Source organism: Asparagus officinalis, chromosome 9 (assembly GCF_001876935.1).
Source record: "Asparagus officinalis chromosome 9, Aspof.V1, whole genome shotgun sequence".
Classification (NCBI taxonomy): domain Eukaryota; kingdom Viridiplantae; phylum Streptophyta; class Magnoliopsida; order Asparagales; family Asparagaceae; genus Asparagus; species Asparagus officinalis.
The window spans coordinates 63,004,514-63,022,553 of NC_033802.1; the positions used below are offsets into that span (position 1 = coordinate 63,004,514).

Here is an 18,040-nt window from a genome sequence, read left to right on the forward strand (position 1 = left end):
GCACGCTCTGTTAATGTTCTGATCATTCTCTCTACAACGTCATTCTGTTGCGGTGTTCCTGGAGTAGTCCTCTCTAAGCGAATCTCATTCAGAGCACATAACTTCTTAAACTTCTCTAGCTCATATTCTCCACCATTGTCTGATCACAGACACTTCGCCTTCAGATCTGTCTCATTCTCTACCATGGCTTTCCACTTCTTGAATATCCTAAACACATCTAATTTGTGCTTCATGAAGTATACCCACACTTTTCTCGAGTGATCGTCGATAAAGTTGATATAGTATGCCGAATCGCCAAGAGAATGAAAGTGCTCTAATACCAATTGAAAGCACCCTAATGCCACTAGAAAGAACCCTAGAGGGGGGTGAATATGGTTTATGCTAATCTAATCTGATTTATGCTAATTTAAAAATTAACTAATAAATATATCCTAGCAAGAATGATATATTACAAATATATGTGCAAGGATATACAAGTAACACAGGGGTAAATAATCTAAACTAGATAGTGGGCAATATAAACAATAAGCAATATACAAAGGCGATATAAGATATGGGTAAATAATCTAAACTAGATAGTGGGCAATATAAACAATAAGCAATATACAAAGGCGATATAAGATATGAACATAAAAATAAGTGCGCCAATGCGGCAATATAAACAATAAGCAATATACAAAGGCGATATAAGATATGAACATAAAAATAAGTGCGCCAATGCAATTACAAACAAATGATATGTTCACGGAGTTTGGTCCCTACGACCTACGTCTCCGCTCCTCACCTCGATGAGATCTCCACTATCACACCGGGTTTTTTACGTTTACCCGAAAAACGTTTACACCTCACAATGTTAGTTTTCAACGCTCACCGATCAACGTTCACAATCACTCACAATGTTCACAATGTTAGTTTTCAACGCTCACCGATCAACGTTCACAATCACTCACAATGTAACTACACTAACTATCACCTCAAGTGATCAACGTTCACAATCACTCACAATGTAACTACACTAACTATCACCTCAAGTGTTGGTCTCTAGCCCGTATCTCCCTCAAGTGTTAGGAATTACAGCCTCTCTCTTGGTATTACCACCTACCCCACTCCTCTTGGGACGACCTCATCTCTCACCACACACTCCTCTTGATGTACTAGTGTATTACAAAGTAAACCTCATAATTATAGCTCAATACAACAATCGATTTTCTAGTTCACCGAAAACTTTACAACTTACACACTTACAATTACACTTCACACCTTCTAAGTTTTGGCCTAGCCCGTGTCACCTTTCTCAAGTGTTAGGAATTACCACATCTCATTAGGCTTTACTACCGACCCTGTTCCTCTTGGAACTGACCCCGTCTCTCACCAACCACTTCTCTCGGTGTCCAAGTGTAATACAATGTGCAACTCATAATGAAGCTCACAAATATAAATTTATTCTCTACAATAGATGAGAACACAATTAAGCTCACTCTCAATGTTACAAACCCACGACCCTAAATTATACTATGAATGTAAATACAATAAGCTCAACAGGCTGTGTGTGAACAAAGAGTATCAATAAAACAATTAAACTCAATATTGAAATCTAGCTTATGGAAATTAGAATCAAAACAATAAATAGCTAGAATTGAGTTTAAGAAAACTTCTCTATAGATGACAAGAGAGAGGGAGAAGAGTGATTGCTCAAACATCAAAGGATGATCTCCACTTGCTCTTGTGAAATTCTCTTCACAAACAAAATTCTTAAACAAGGCTTAAGCACCTTTAAATAAACTAAACACACTTTTAAACCCTTGTAAAACTTTTCTCTTTAGTAAATAGAACTGAGGATATGTGGGGGTATTTATAGGAACCCCAAAGCCAAGAGAAAACAAGGCAAAAAGACCAAAAACTCAAATCTGTAAAAGGCTAAAAAACCTAGTCATTACAGCATCAATCAATTGATGACTTTCATCAGTCGACTAATGAGCTGACCGTTAGATGTATTTTCCAGCTTACCAGTCGATTGATGACCTCATCAGTCGACTGGTCAGTCGACCAAAACAAAACAGAAACTTTTTGTTATTCCAGATGTTTTCTTCAGTCGACTGAACACATTCATCAGTCGACTGATAACACTGTATCAGCCTGATTTGAATAGTTTCAGTCGACTGAACACATTCATCAGTCGACTGATAACACTGTATCAGCCTGATTTGAATAGTAAAACTTAATTTTGAAGTGCCTTTAAAAATAGCAAATAAATTCTAAAAAATATAAAACTTTGAGAAATCATTGTAAACATGTAAATGAACATGTTACAAAAAGAATTTTTGGAATTGCACTTCTCAATAGTAAAAACTCATCATTTTTCAAATATGTCCAAAAACATAAAAACTAAACATACATGTTCTTATCATTTGACATAAACACAATATTAAAACTTTTGTAAAATGATTTTATTATCAAAATGTGTATGTGTGTGTATGATTGAGCTTAAAGTACTAACACACATAATATAAGAACTTAAACTAAATATACCCAAGCTTGTGATCTTCAACGAAGCTCTATCTTGGTACACTTGTGGATGAAGCGGGAACTTGGATCTTAAACTTGAATTGCGTAGGCTTCAACCATTACTCCGCCAACTTCCATTGGATGTGATCGTGAATGCACAATTCCATCCATCCTCCTACATATTGTTTGCCTAGAATAGATACAAAACACAAATACTAGACAAATAATATTATATATAAATTATTTGTAAATCATCATCAAAACAAAAAGACCCAACAATCTTTCCCTTTTTGATGATGACAAACAATTTATAAAAAGATATATATGCATGAAAGGAATTGAATGTACAAATTATAATTATCATGCATATAACCAAAAAGAATATACTCATAATTTTCTTCCATTTGACAGCATCAAAAAGGAGAAAACAAAAGAATGAAGAGAGCGAAAGCTCCCCCTACAAATAAGCACAGTGAGTATAAAACAAATATAGAGATTTCTCCCCCTATCAAAATGCATTATGGAATATATGCAATAAAGACCATGGTAAACATGTGAGCAAGTATAAATATAAAATATGCTAAACATAACTCACATACAAAGATAGACCAAGAGAACACGTATATATGTCATTATTGAATAGTGTCTCAAGGTAAGAACATAAAAACCATATGAAGATAGATTTATGAAATGAATAGTGTCTCAAGGTAAGAACATAAAAACCATATGAAGATAGATTTATGAAAACAAATGAATAGGAAACATGAGAATCATAAGGTAAGAACATAAAAACCATATGAAGATAGATTTATGAAAACAAATGAATAGGAAACATGAGAATCATAAAAAAAAAGTTTTCAAATGAAAACAAATCACTCAAATGAAATCATAAATTAAGTGAAATCCATAAAATCAAACCATATAAGGCAAGAGAGGCAAATATGTCAAGCTCTTAAGCTTATTTCAACCCATATGAACATTTTAGCACCCGGTAAACATAATTTGAGAATAAACACCCAATAAACCCGGTGGGTTATCTAAACATGAACTTCTCATCAAAATCAAAACTAATAATCATGAAAATATAAGAATTAATCAAAGAGAAATTGTTTTCATATAAAAAATTCAAAACATAATTTTTAAAACCAAGAAAAAGAATAAGAAAAATACTAAAATTATTGGTTTAAAAATCAAATTTATTTTGGACCAAGTACTTATGATACCAAAAGATTTAGGGACATGACCCCTATCTTTTAAGATCAAAGCCCTTAGGTTATGAACCCATTTGGGCGCATCTAGTGCACGAGATCGATCATAGCAATAATTACTCAAATGACACATCCGATTACAATAAGTGTAATAAAAAGGATGCATTTGTTTATGATGACCATGTGGAAGTGCACGGGAACCATTTGCAAACAAAGAAAATTTATTTGTAGCTCTTTGCAAATTTGAAATATCATTAAACAAATGTAGTTCTTTCGGAACAACTTGCAATTTTGAAATATTTTATAAATCAAAGAAAAATTTTGCTAAGTGTCCAAACCTACCACAAATATCACACTTTATGGTCTACTAGAAATATTTGGCAAACTAGATTTTCTTTTCAAATCAAAACAATATTTGGCCAAATGACCAAAACGATTACAATAATCACATTTAAACACATGAGCATGCTTATGATGAACTTTATGAGTGTGTGCATGTACATGTGTGTGTGATGAAGAAGCCTTATGAGATGCACAAGAAGCATTAGTCTTAGAGGATTTGTGTGCATCATAGCAAAATTTAGCAATGTGGCCTTTACGATCGCAAATTGAGCATTTGTAAACTTTGCTATACAAGTGTGCATAGTGTGTAGGTGATTTTATAGCACTAGATTTAGCACACTTGTCCATAAGTTTCTTATGGTTATCAATGCATATTTTTAAAGTTGAATCTAAAGATGAAATGCGTTTATTCATAAGATTCAAATCTTTATTATTAGGCACATATGCATTTTTATTAGAAGTAGAACATATATAGTCATTTATAAAAGAAGCAGTATTATTTTTTATGTTCTCTACTTCTAATATGACATTATCTCTTTCATGAGTTAAACTAATAACATTTGAAATCAAAGAATCATGATCCAATTTTAATTTTTTATTATTTTCTTTGAGGATCACATTCTCAATAGAAATAGTTTCAAACTTAGATGCTAACAACTCATGATCGGATTTTAAATTAACATGCTTTCTTTTTAATTCAATAAAAATTTTATGTAATTTGTTATAGGCATGCAATAATTTTTTAGATGCACAAGCAAGTTTATCACTAGAAAAATCATTAATGGATTCGAACTCGCAAACCTCAATAGGGCTATCGCCTAGTGCCTGTGTACATGATGATGCTCCAATGGAACTTGAAGAGGAAGCCTCCAAAGCTTGTCGGATCGCCTCCAAGTTCCCTTGATGTGCTTCAATAAATTTCCATAAAGTGTAAGAACTATCAAAATGAACAAACTTGTTAAACATAGATGAATCAAAAGCATTTAGCAAATATTCTAATAAAATCTTATTCATTATAAATAATCTTTTATCATTTTTACTCCACTTGGATTTCTCCAAAGTGGGCACAATATAAGCATTCATTTTTACTCCACTTGGATTTCTCCAAAGTGGGCACAATATAAGCATCTTCAATAACTTCCCATAAATCAAAATATTTAGATCTAACAAAACTCCAAAGTGGGCACAATATAAGCATCTTCAATAACTTCCCATAAATCAAAATATTTAGATCTAACAAAAATATTAAATATAGAACACCATTGGTCATAAGGGAAAATTATCTATTCTAAGAGTAACATTAGGATCATAGCCTAAATAAGGTGCACAATGCATATCCATAATATCTATATATATGCAAGTAAGATAATAATAAATCTTAAAACTAGATTAGCATAAAAACATAACTTGGATATTTAACTCAAGGCGATTAGACCTTATATCAAAGAGCACCAAGCTCTGATACCAATTGAAAGCACCCTAATGCCACTAGGAAAAACCCTAGAGAAGGGTGAATAGGGTTTATGCTAATCTAATCTAATTTATACCAATTTAAAAACTTACTAACAAATATATCCTAGCAAGAATAATATATTACAAATATATATGCAAGGATATATAAGTAACACAAGGGTAAACAATCTAAACTAGATAGTGTGCAATATAAACAAACTGTAATATACAAAGACGATATAAGATATGAACATAAAAATAAGTACGCCAATGCAATTACAAACAAACGATATGTTCACAGAGTTCGGTCCCCATGACCTACGTCTCCGCTCCTCACCTCGAGGAGATCTTCACTATCACACCGGGTTTTCTACGCTTACCCAAAAAATGTTTAGACCTCACAATGTTGGTTTTCAACGCTCACCGATCACATTCACAATCACTCACAATGTAACTACACTAACTACCACCTCAAGTGTTGGTCTCTAGCCCGTGTCTCCCTCAAGTGTTAGGAATTACAGCCTCTCTCTTGGTATTACCACCTACCCCACTCCTCTTGGGACGACCCCATCTCTCACCACACACTCCTCTTGATGTACTAGTGTATTACAAAGTAAACCTCACAATTATAGCTCAATACAACAATCGGTTTTTTAGTTCACCAAAAACTTTACAACTTACACACTTACAATTACACTTCACACCTTCTAAGTTTTGGCCTAGCCCGTGTCACCTTTCTCAAGTGTTAGAAATTACCACATCTCACTAGGCTTTACTACCGACCCTGTTCCTCTTGGAACTGACCCCGTCTCTCACCAACCACTTCTCTCGGTGTCCAAGTGTAATATAATGTGCAACTCATAATGAAGCTCACAAATATAAATTTATTCTCTATAATAGGTGAGAACAAAATTAAGCTCACTCTCAATGTTACAAACCCACGACCCCAAATTATACTATGAATGTAAATACAATAAGCTCAACAGGCTGTATGTGAACAAAGAGTATCAATAAAACAATTAAACTCAATATTGAAATCTAGCTTATGGAAATTAGAATCAAAACAATAAATAGCTAGAATTGGGTTTAAGGAAACTTCTCTATAGATGACAAAAGAGAGGGAGAAGAGTGATTGCTCAAATACTAAAGGATGATCTCCACTTGCTCTTATGAAATTCTCTTCACAAACAAAACTCTTAAACAATGCTTAAACACCTTTAAACAAACTAAACACACTTTTAAACCCTTGTAAAACTTTTCTCTTTAGTAAATAGAACTGAGGATATGTGTGGGTATTTATTGGAACCCCAAAGCTAAGAGAAAACAAGTCAAACAGACCAAAAACCCAAATCTGTAAAAGGCTGAAAAAACTAGCCATTACAGCATCCGTCGACTGATGAGCTGACCGTTAGAGGCATTTTCCACCTCATCAGTCGACTGACGGACCTTATCAGTCGACTGATGACCTCATCAGTCGACTGGTCAGTCAACCAAAACAAAACAAAAACTTTTTGTTATTCCAGATGTTTTCTTCAGCGGACTGAACACATTCATCAGTCGACTGATAACACTGTATCAGCCTGATTTGAATAGTAAAACTTAGTTTTGAAGTGCCTTTAAAATAGCAAATAAATTCCAAAAATTTTAAAACTTTGGTAAATCATTGTAAACATGTAAATGAACATGTTACAAAAAAAAATTTTGGAATTGTAATTCTTAATAGTGAAAACTCATCATTTTTTAAATAAGTCCAAAAACATAAAAACTAAACATACATGTTTTTGTCATTTGACATAAACACAATATTAAAACTTCTGTAAAATAATTTTATAGACTTAATGAATTGATATAAGATATTGTTATGAAGTCCATAAACAAATAATTTAATATTTTCATAAATTCATTTTTGTATAAACTTGAAAACTATAAAACCAAAACATATATATATATATATATAAACCAAAACGTGTATATATATATAAACCAAAACGTGTATGTGTGTGTATGCTTGAGCTTAAAGTACTAACACACATAATATAAGAACTTAAACTAAATATACCCAAGCTTCTGATCTTCAACGAAGCTCTATCTTGGTATACTTGCGGATGAAGCGGGAACTTGGATCTTTAATTTGAATTACGTAGACTTCAACTACTATTCCACCCACCTCCATTGGATGTGATCGTGAATGCGTAATTCCATCCATCCTCCAACATATTGTTTGCCTAGAATAGATACAAAACACAAATACTAGACAAACAATATTAGATGTAAATTATTTGTAAATCATCATCAAAATAAAAGGACCCAACAGAGAAGACATGCTAGCAGGACCTCATACATCTGTATGACAAGCTATAGTTTTTGAGCTTTGGGTGGTCTTCCACTCTTCTAAAAGCAGACCCACTTCTGCTTCTCATAGATGCAGTCATCACAAATACCAACTTCAACTGAATCGATGCGGTTAGCTTTCCTTGAGAGTGTAGGATCATCATACCCTTATCGCTTATGTGTCCCAACCTATTGTGCCACAGATCTGCACTCTCCTTGTCAGCTACAATTGTGAGGGTGTCACTCGCATGTGAAGTTAGGTAGAGTGTTCTAGTTTTGTTTCCACGGGAAACCACCATAGTACCGTTGGAGATTTTTTACAAATCCCCAGTAAATGTTATAACATAACCTTCTGCTCTAAGCTGGCCAACCGAAATAAGATTCCTCTTTAGCTTCGGTACATGTCTGACATTCTTCAGATTCCACTTAGAGCCCTTCATCTGAATTTGCACATTTCCTCTTCCAACAATACTGCAAGGCTCGTTGTCCTCTAAGTACATTTTTCCAAAGTTCCCTACTACATAGTTCTGAAGAAGCTTCCTATTAGCAGTGGCATTGAATTAGGCTCTCGAATCAATAACCCATGAATCAGAATCGCTATCCATTGTTCGCGGTGAAAATCGTTGCTTTCTTCATCATTGATTCTATTGCTATCTTGAATAACAGTTTTTCGGTTACAGAAGATTCGGTCTTTTTTTAGATCCGGTTACAATGAAAATCAAAAATAAAGAAAATTAAAAATTACAACTTTTTCTCCTTGTGAACAAATCGCGAGCTCCTGTTATTCGGTCACTCGCTTGCGTGGGTTGTTTGCCTGCGCCGGGGTTGTTTGCCGTGGACTACCGCGAGATCTAGATCCGGTCAGATCTAAGCAGTATGACGGGTATTATTCCCCAAAGGAAATAATAGCCGGGGAGGATTGATTCACCAAGGAAACAATCGTCCAAGTCTCGGGATCTAAGACCAAGCTTAGATCCGGAGTACGTCTGCGTAGATCTGAGATCCGGTCCTCTCGAACACCTGCCTTTTTTGGCGTTGACGATCGCTGAGCACCAGATCTGGAAGAGTGAGTCCCCGAAGTCCCAAAGCTCCAATCTTTTTTAAGTTTCGAGTCTTGAATCCGGCAGAGCTTCGCCTCCAAAATTTCCAACCAAAGTCCTCTCAAATGATGAATGACCCCGAGTGGTTGATTTATCCAGACTTGATTCGTTGACCTGATTTGGCAGTAAATCCGGATCCCGATTAGGCAGTAAATCCACTTCTGAGTTCGAGTCCGAAACCGATCTTGATTCGATCGTGATTCGTCCGAGTATGCCCTTGGTTGGATGACTCGTTGACTCTTCGAACACTTGGCTTGATCCCGCACGCGAATGGACGTATTTCGTTGCTTGCGTGCGACTAGTCAATCTCGTTGCCTCGTTGGTTTGTCGGTTTGCGCCGAGCTGAGCTAAGGGACCTATAAGCAATTTTATATGCCTACATCCATAGTAAGGATCAATGCATCTTGCACAAGATGAGCCTCCTGCTCATTTACATCCTTCTTTGGTGCTTACAGACTGAAGACATATGACCCTCCTAGCCCTAGTTCCAACACTTCTCTTTGATTTGTCTCACTTTTGAGTTAGACCTCTTCTTCTTCAATTTCGACTGATTCCTATTCTTGTTACCCTTCTTCTGGCTTCGGCCTCTCTGCACGAAATTTAAGGCTGAACCTAAACTCTCTGATTCTGACAATGTTCTTCTAACCTCCTTAGATAGAATCATGCTAACAACATCACTCAGGTTTAACTTCCCCGCTGAGTTGCTAATTGCGATCACACAACCTGCCCAACTATCCGGCAACTAAGATAAAATCAATAGGGCCTGCACTTCTTCATCAAACGTTATGTCAACGGAGATAAGTTGATCAACAATTATGTTGAACTCACTGAGATGTATCATGAAGGAGCATTCTTCTGCCATCTTGAGGTTGAAGAGAGTTTTGACGAGTTGCACCTTGTTTGCAGCTGACGGTTGCTCGTACATCTTTGCAAGCACTTCCATAACCTCCATTGTCGTTTTCTCCTTCAATATGTTGTGGGTGACTGACTTCGCAAGTGACAATCAGATCTGCCCTAGAGACTTCCGATCTAATATTTCCCAGTACTCGTCAGTCTCATCTTTCTTCTTTCCTTTTGTTTTACCCATCCACAGGCGGTAAAGATCCTTCCGGTTCATGTAGTCCTCCATCTTCGACTTCCAGTAGGCGAAGTCTTATCCGTCAAATTTCTTAATCTTTGATTTACTTTCTTCTGCCATAGCTCTCACACAAATCTTTTCCGAATGAAGCTCTAATACCAGTTGTTAAGGTTTTTAGCCAATCGACAGCCTGTCAATGAATCCTCATGCAGTGTGCCCTCAGGATCTTGTGACGAAAATAAACAAGAAGAAATCATAGCAAATAAAAGAAAAACTTGTAGAAAAGAATAAAAGAGAGAACGCCAGATTTAACGAGGTTCGGCAAACGTGTCTACGTCCTCAGGAGCAACACAAGAAATTCTTTAATTATTCAAGAAGATTACAAAGCTTGCAAAAATGAGCAATCTCTCCCTTTGAGATCTCTCATGGCGTTTCAAAAGACTGCTGCAAAAATTGTACAGAAAAAACGCTACAGGAAAAATCGGTCAAGGTCCCTATTTATAGGGAAACCCTAAAACCGAAACATATTAGGAATTTGTTTTTCTGGGAAGTTCGCCTGCACTGCAAAGTTCACATGTACTGAAGGTCGCCTGCATTGAAGTTCGCTTGCGCTGAAGTTCGTCTGTACTTAAGTTTGCTTGAAGTTCACCTACGTTGAAGCTTGCCTGAACTAAAGTTCGCCTGCGCTGAAGTTCGCATGCGCTGAAGTTCGCCTAAACTGAGGTTCACCTGTGCTCCAAGTTCGCCTGATTTCCAGACTTGGAAAAATTTCTGCTTGTTCCAAGGTTTGGGTCTACACCCCTAAAACCAACAAATGAAAGCAAATTAACTTATTTTCATCATAACAATTTATTATTTAATGAATCATCAATGCAAATATATTAAATATTAATGTAAAATGAATCATAACTGTCTAATAATCGACAGGACAGTGGTTGAACAATTGGAATCTCCATTGTGATTAGGAACGAACTAAAGATGATCCCTATCAATTTGTATGATGTGTTTTGATTGGAAAACAACCAATCAAGAAAAACTTATTGCTTGGTACTCTTCTAGAGAGGTAAAGGGTTTAAACAACAGCTAATTAAAAAGGAATGGCGCTATCAGCAACAGTCTACCACTTATGGCAAGAGAGAAGAAGTTTGAGGCTTTTCAAGCACAAAGCTAGAGATTTTGAAGTCTTGATTAGAGTAATAATAGCTTCTATCTTTTCAGTTGTATTTAACAATCTCATTGAGGATCATTTTAATGATGGGGTTAAGAATCTATAACTGAGCCAATACTTTTCTTATTTTTGGATGATATGTTTTTGTAACTCTAGGATTTCTATTACTTGAGACTTGATGTACATAATTTTCATATTTGGTGTTGGGCGCAGAGTCACGCCCTCACGTCGCGGAAGCGATATAACCCGAGAGAAAGCCCTTGTTTTTATTGTCACAAAAGCTCAAGCCAACCTCTATATTCCTGTTTCACAAAGAAAACAAGAATAGAAAGCGAAATATCTCAACAAAGTAAAATATACATTCTTCCTCTCATCAGTTCTAGGACTGACTTGTCGAGGAAACCTGTAAGTAATAACCAACACCCAGAAAAACAGTAAAGACACGAGATTTACGTGGTTCGGCAAATTTCCTACGTCCACGGGAGAATGGGTAAGGGGAGATTCCACTAAGAGGAGAACACCGACGACTTGTACAATCCACAAGCTCGTCCCAAAGATAAAGCTATGATTTTTACCTAAAAGAAATTAACATCTCTCTTGTAAAATCCCTCCAAGCTCTCTTTTTTTTCTCTCTTCAAGATCTCAGATCTAAGCCTCCTGAAAAACTCCTCAAAAAAGACCGACTAAACCCTCTATTTTCTTCTCTGCAGCCGAAAAACCCTCCGTTGTATTTCCTGAAACAGCCGCCAAAAAAACCCACCGCAAAACCCTCAAACAAAGGATATTTATAAGAGAAGAATCAAACCTGAGTTGTCTCGGGTGTGACCCAACTTTGGGAGATACATGTATTGCTATACATGTATCTCGGATGGGCCCTGGGCCCGCTGCACATGTCCACACTCGTGGGTGTGACTCCCACGTTCACATTTGGGAAATGAAATAAAACTTTTTCATTGACCGGAAAAAGGAGCAAAAAAGGAAAAAGTTGAAAGCCTCTTATTTCATGTCTGTATATCTTAAATCATCATTGATTTTCCTTGGGGTTCATGATGTGTACATGAAAATGATCTGGTTCGATTTTTGGTATAGATTGAAAAGTCTGTTTGCATAGATTGGCGTAAAGCTTTTTAATTGCTCTAACTGTGTATCGTACATATCATTGATTCTATCGACAATTAGACGAAGACATACTCTTCGACGTTCTGTATCATACACTTGTCGCGTGTGCTAAAATATTAGGATACATTATCTACACTTGGATTTATTAGCCGATGCAATGTTTCTTTCTTCTTCTTTTTTTTTTTGTTTAAGAAAGAAAAATAAATTGATGTCGTCTTATTAAAAAAATGATATAAATGTAATCGATATCAAAGCGTTGGTGATGATTTCTTGTCTACAGTTGTCAATCAATTTATAGTAATGATATTGCTATGAAATTGAATCATAACTAAGAAATCAATTTGTAAAAGCAATGTAGTTGATCTCTAACTATAAATTGGGAATAGTAATGTAGTTGATATCAAATTTTGGAATTGATTGTCATTTATTCGTGACAACTAACGAAAAGAACGTTTTTGATATATACACCGCAAAGAACATGTTTTTGCATAATGTTTTTCGAATCTATTTTAACTTCAACTCAAAGAACATGATATTGGCAAATTGTCTGACAAATCTATTTATAGCTCATTGTTGAGTCCTTTTTGTCATGGCGACATGAATTATAGGAAAAGAGCGTTAAATTTTGAAGGGAATGGGCACAAGAATCTATACTATTATTTAAAAGATCTTCTTCGGCTTATATAAGCTTCATTTTAGATTTCTGAAATTACTCTCATCAGGCGCAAAAAATATCTCACATTTGAAAAAGATATTGATTAATTAATATATAATTATATTATAGGTTTTTCCCTAAAAAACAACTTAAAAGTATAGTAATTATACGGAAACCACATTTTATTTTTAATTTATACATAAACCATCTTTAAAGTTGGTTTTTGTTGCATCAACCACATACCAGTTAAATTCTGCACTTAAAACTCAAAATTACTCTTAAAAACTCGCATTAAATGTATATGACTCATTTTTGTAGTGTTTAGGTCTTGTTAGGATACAACTCAAGTATTTTGAACTTTGTTTTTTAAAGTTTATTTTTGATTTATTAGTGAAAGTTTAATTAGGAGGTGGTTGATTACAACAATACCTACTTTAAAGGTAGTTTTTGTACAAATTGAAAATAAAAGGTGGTTTCTATATAATTACCCTATTGTTAATATGGTTTGAAGTAAAAAAATCCTATATTATATGCAACTTTGAGTCTCATAGCTTCGCATTAAAAAGTTCAAAACTGCCGGCCCCCTACCCTACCACAAAAAAAAAGTTCAAAATTAATATCATAACAAAAGCATAAATCCTCCTCATGTCAGCCTCTGCTTTACAGGTGCCGGCTAGCGACTGGAGGGAGGATCTCCTCAACATTAAATGAGAAATGAGAGGGAGTATGACGGTGGCCCACGTGGTCCAATGAGTCATAAAGTCAGTTTGGGGCTAGAGGCATGATGATGCCTATTTAGCATTAAATGCGACGTGGACACATTGTCAACAAGAATAAGCTCGAAGAAGAAGTTATCCTCTAGCTTTGCTGAGAAGAAACGTCTTTCGAGTCATCCTCGTGAGGCGTTAATCACATGGTCGAGTGGACTCCTGGTGAGTCGTCTTCGACAAGTGGGTCGACTAGTACCGCTTTTCGAGTCGACACGAAGGAATATCGACTCGACCAGTTGGCTAAGTCAGATTTTGCTGGACTTGAGCCATCAAGTTGATTGGGGCATTGATTGCGAAAATACATCTGTCCGTCACTTGTCAATAAATTGTATTTCGGCGAGTGGGAACACCATAACAATATATAATTATATTATAGGGTTTTTTCCCCCAGAAACCACCTTAAAATATAGTAATTATACGAAAACCACCTTTTATTTTTAATTTATACATAAACTACCTTTAAAGTTGGTTTTTGTTGCATCAACCACATCCCAGTCAAATTCTGCACTTAAAACTCAAAATTACTCTTAAAAAACCCGCATTAAATGTATATGACTCATTTTTGTAGTGTTTAGGTCTTGTTAGGATCGATACAACTCAAGTATTTTAAACTTGAATTTTTTAAGCTTATTTTTTATTTTTAGTAAAAATTTGATTAGGAGGTGGTTGATTACAACATACCTACTTTGAATGTGGTTTTTGTACAAAGTGAAAATAAAAGGTGGTTTCTATATAATTACTCTATTGTTAAGATAGTTTATAGCAAAAAAATTCCTATATTATATGCAACTTTGAGTCTCATAGCTTCGCATTAAAAAGTTCAAAACTGCCCCCTACCCTACCACCAAAAAAAAAGTTCAAAATTAATATCATAACAAAAGCATACATCCTCCTCATGTCCTCCCTCTCATATTAAAACCCCGTCTTCCTTCCTCTCTCTCTCTCTCTCTCTCTCTCTCTCTAAGGATGGTGAAGATGCCTCACGCCATCTTCTTCGCTTTGGGCTACATGAGGGACTTCTTCAGGAAAATCCTAGATTTTCCCAAGTCCATGAATGTCGGGGTAAATTAATATTTGGTTTTTTATATCCGTATTTTAAACTGATCTTTTTTATTGGGCAAACTGATGAAAAAGAACACAGCTATATATATCATTTAGTTTTTTATGTATGTTAATTAAGTAGCGAATCTTAAATGTTACATGGCATTTGAAATAGCACAGATTCGTCGTGGACATTGTAACCTTGCGTTATTACTGTATAGCATACATTATTTTATCTTATATTGCATTTCGAAGGCTTGAAGTAGTTCAATGTTTACCTCTGGACTGTTTGTTAATTCTTTGTTTTTTGATAGCCATTTTCAGACTGTTTGTTAGCTAACTGACGGTTTTTTACCATTTAGCGTTCTATATTGGGTTCAAACTGATAAAAATGAATACATATAATACCATTTAGCGTTCTATATTGGGCTCAAACTGATAATATTCTCTTGCAAAATCAATATTCATATAAGAAAAAATTGCATTTGTGCTACAATTTAATTCAAAGAAAAACACTTCTCCTTGAATTTTTTGAAGCGAATTCTTCAATTAAGTCATCATACTCGAGTTTCTCGAAGTATTCATTTGCAATTGAACCCAAACAAAAAGACAAAAACAGCCCAAAGCAACGGTAATAAAAAGAGCCGTTGGAAGCAGAAAAAGCCATTGTCGGTCGACCGGAAATTTCATCGGTCGACCGGAAATTTCATCGGTCGACCGGACCGGTCGACCGACAGATTATTATTAAAATAATCAAACAATTAATCTAGATAGCAATTCAATAATATGAATGTCATCAAATCAAAGTTAAATTGAGATTATAATTAAAACCAAATAGAAATATATCAGATTATCGTCCATTAGGATTTTCGAGTTTTAGATGACTAGAAGGGAGATGAACTTTTTAACAAGTAAGCATTATTTCCTCTTTCTATTTTTCAACTTTGATAAGCTTTTTTTAAACTTATGAAGACCGTGAGAAACTAGTCAGAAGGCATAACTGTGCCACCCAAATAGCTAAATCAAATCTAATTTCCAGTTTCAAAACAAAAACCTAGACGAAACCGCCCAAACATCATAACCCCTAATTCAACAACTAATATTCAGCCAAGATTCAAAATCAGAAATCTTAATTTCATTGCAAAACATCAAAACCTCAAATTTCCGTCCAAAAAACCCTAAAATTATTTATTTAAAAAAATTACCTGATTGTATTTCTTTGATGGACCGATCGGTCGTCGGCGTCGATAAGTCGATTCAGATTCTCTCCGTCTTTTAGGTGACTGGATCGGACTATCGGGGGGGAGTCAGTGGGGTGGTCCGAAGGATGGGAGTAGAGACGGGAAGGAGGAGTTGGAGGCTGACGGAACAGAGACGACGGAACAGAGCGGTGTCTCCGTCGATTCAGATTCTCTCCATTTTTTTTCTTTTTTTTTAGCGGCGGAACAGAGATGAGAAGGAGGTGAGGAGGCTGACGGAAATAAAGGAGGAGTTGGGTAGGGCTTTGGGTATTAATAAGAGTTTTTTACTAATAGAACCCCTAATAATTTTTGCATAAAAGTCCTCTTACAAAGTCCACCTAAAAAATTATTACGTTTTGAGGGGTGAAGGATGTAATCGCGATGGTTATCCCCCCTTCCCTAGCTCTGGGTTGCACCAGCCCTGGGGCTTGGTGGGCTTACCCCAGGGCCGGCCCTGTGCGTGATACCGATCATCGTCAGTAAATTAATAGATTTTTATTAAATATTAATGTTTTATTAAATCTATTTTAATATTGAAATCATTTTTTCTATTTATTAATTATGTTCATTTTTATATTTGTTTTCAATTTGAAAAATAACAAAATGCATATATAATTGGAGTTTTCTATAGAAACCACCTTTAAAATAAAGTTATTCTATCCAAACCATTGTCATTTATACGTAAACTATCTTTAAACGTTTTTTTTTTCTTGCTACACCACTTAGACTGACTTTTAAGTTAACTTCTTTTAAGTTATTCTATCCAAACCTTTTGTTATAGTGTCACTGTTGGCCCATGATGGGGATTTTGTTCTGTTTAAAGCCTGGATTGTGCATTTACCCATAAGGATATTTTTTCTATTAAAAAAATTTGGTCTAAATAGGAAAAAGGAGTTGGGGCAATTGCATACAGACCCTTCAATCTTTCAACATTGCAAAACTTTTGTCTCTTTACTAATTATTATAGACAACGATTTAATGATAAAAGCAACTCTTAATTATCAATTTCTTATCTCTTATTAATCCAATTTTATGTGCAATTAAGCAAAAATGTGTATGTTCATTACTTTGTAATTTAAAAACATTAGAATAAGTTAAAAAGATTTTATCTCTTTACTAATTACTATAGATAGATACATTTTAAGATTTATACTAACTCCTAATTAATAATTTATTCTCTTGTAGTTTAAATTTATTAGGATAGAATAACAAGTTTTCACATCGTTACTAATTATCATGGATGATTAAACTTAAAGATAAAACTCCTAATCATCAATTTCTTATTAGTATCAATTTAACATTTTCACGTGCAATGAAACACATACAAATGGTATAAATTTAAATATTATTATCACAATTTCTCATTAATAAATTATTTATATTAATTAGTATAGGATAACAACGTAATGCCAGGGTGCTTTTGTCCATGAAAAGTTTTTTCCAAACTCACATTTTTAAAAAGAATATGATTTTTTAACAAGTCCTAATTTCTTTCAACCGTCATTATTTGAACTTTTTGCTCTCTTTCCACCAACAGTTTCATCCTTACTATTTTCTTTATATATCAGCATAAATAGTTGTATATAAATATGTGTATAGAATCTTGGTGGTATAATTAGCTGTTTTATAAAAAAATTATCATATTTTCTTTATGTCTTGTATAAGCTAAATAAAAATAGTTTAATTATGTAGGTGGGTTTAACCTATTTACATGCTATGAAATGATTTTATATCTTAAAGAAAGAGAGAAAACAAAAGGCAAAAGGAATTTTTCTCATTAAATTACAAGTTTGTCTTTTCAATAACAACAAGAAGTAAGCCATAACCTGAGTTGAGCAAGAATCCATTTAAGCAGATAGGAGAAATTGTCCTTCTAACTTTTTTCCCCATTCATTTTGGTTTGGGGTTTGTGAATCCACTTATGATTATCTGTAGGATGTGTGCTTTGATATGTATCACATGTCAATACGAATTTTAAAGCAAAATATATAAATGAAAGTTGGCTGAACAACTTATCCTATCCACTAAAA

At 34.7% G+C, this 18,040-nt stretch overlaps 1 protein-coding gene across 2 annotated transcripts in view; it reads left to right on the top strand.

Annotated features, from left to right (window-relative positions):
- Window positions 14,622-18,040, top strand: part of LOC109824447 (long chain base biosynthesis protein 2d-like) — a 56,786-nt gene continuing 53,367 nt past the window's right edge. Inside the window, exon 1 of one of the 2 annotated variants that reach the window (XM_020391048.1) lies at window positions 14,622-14,790. In XM_020391048.1, coding sequence (XP_020246637.1) covers window positions 14,695-14,790 — 96 coding nt within the window. In that variant the 5' untranslated portion in view covers window positions 14,622-14,694. The remainder of the gene's footprint in view (window positions 14,791-18,040) is intronic. The other variant, XM_020391049.1, reaches the window with a different exon arrangement.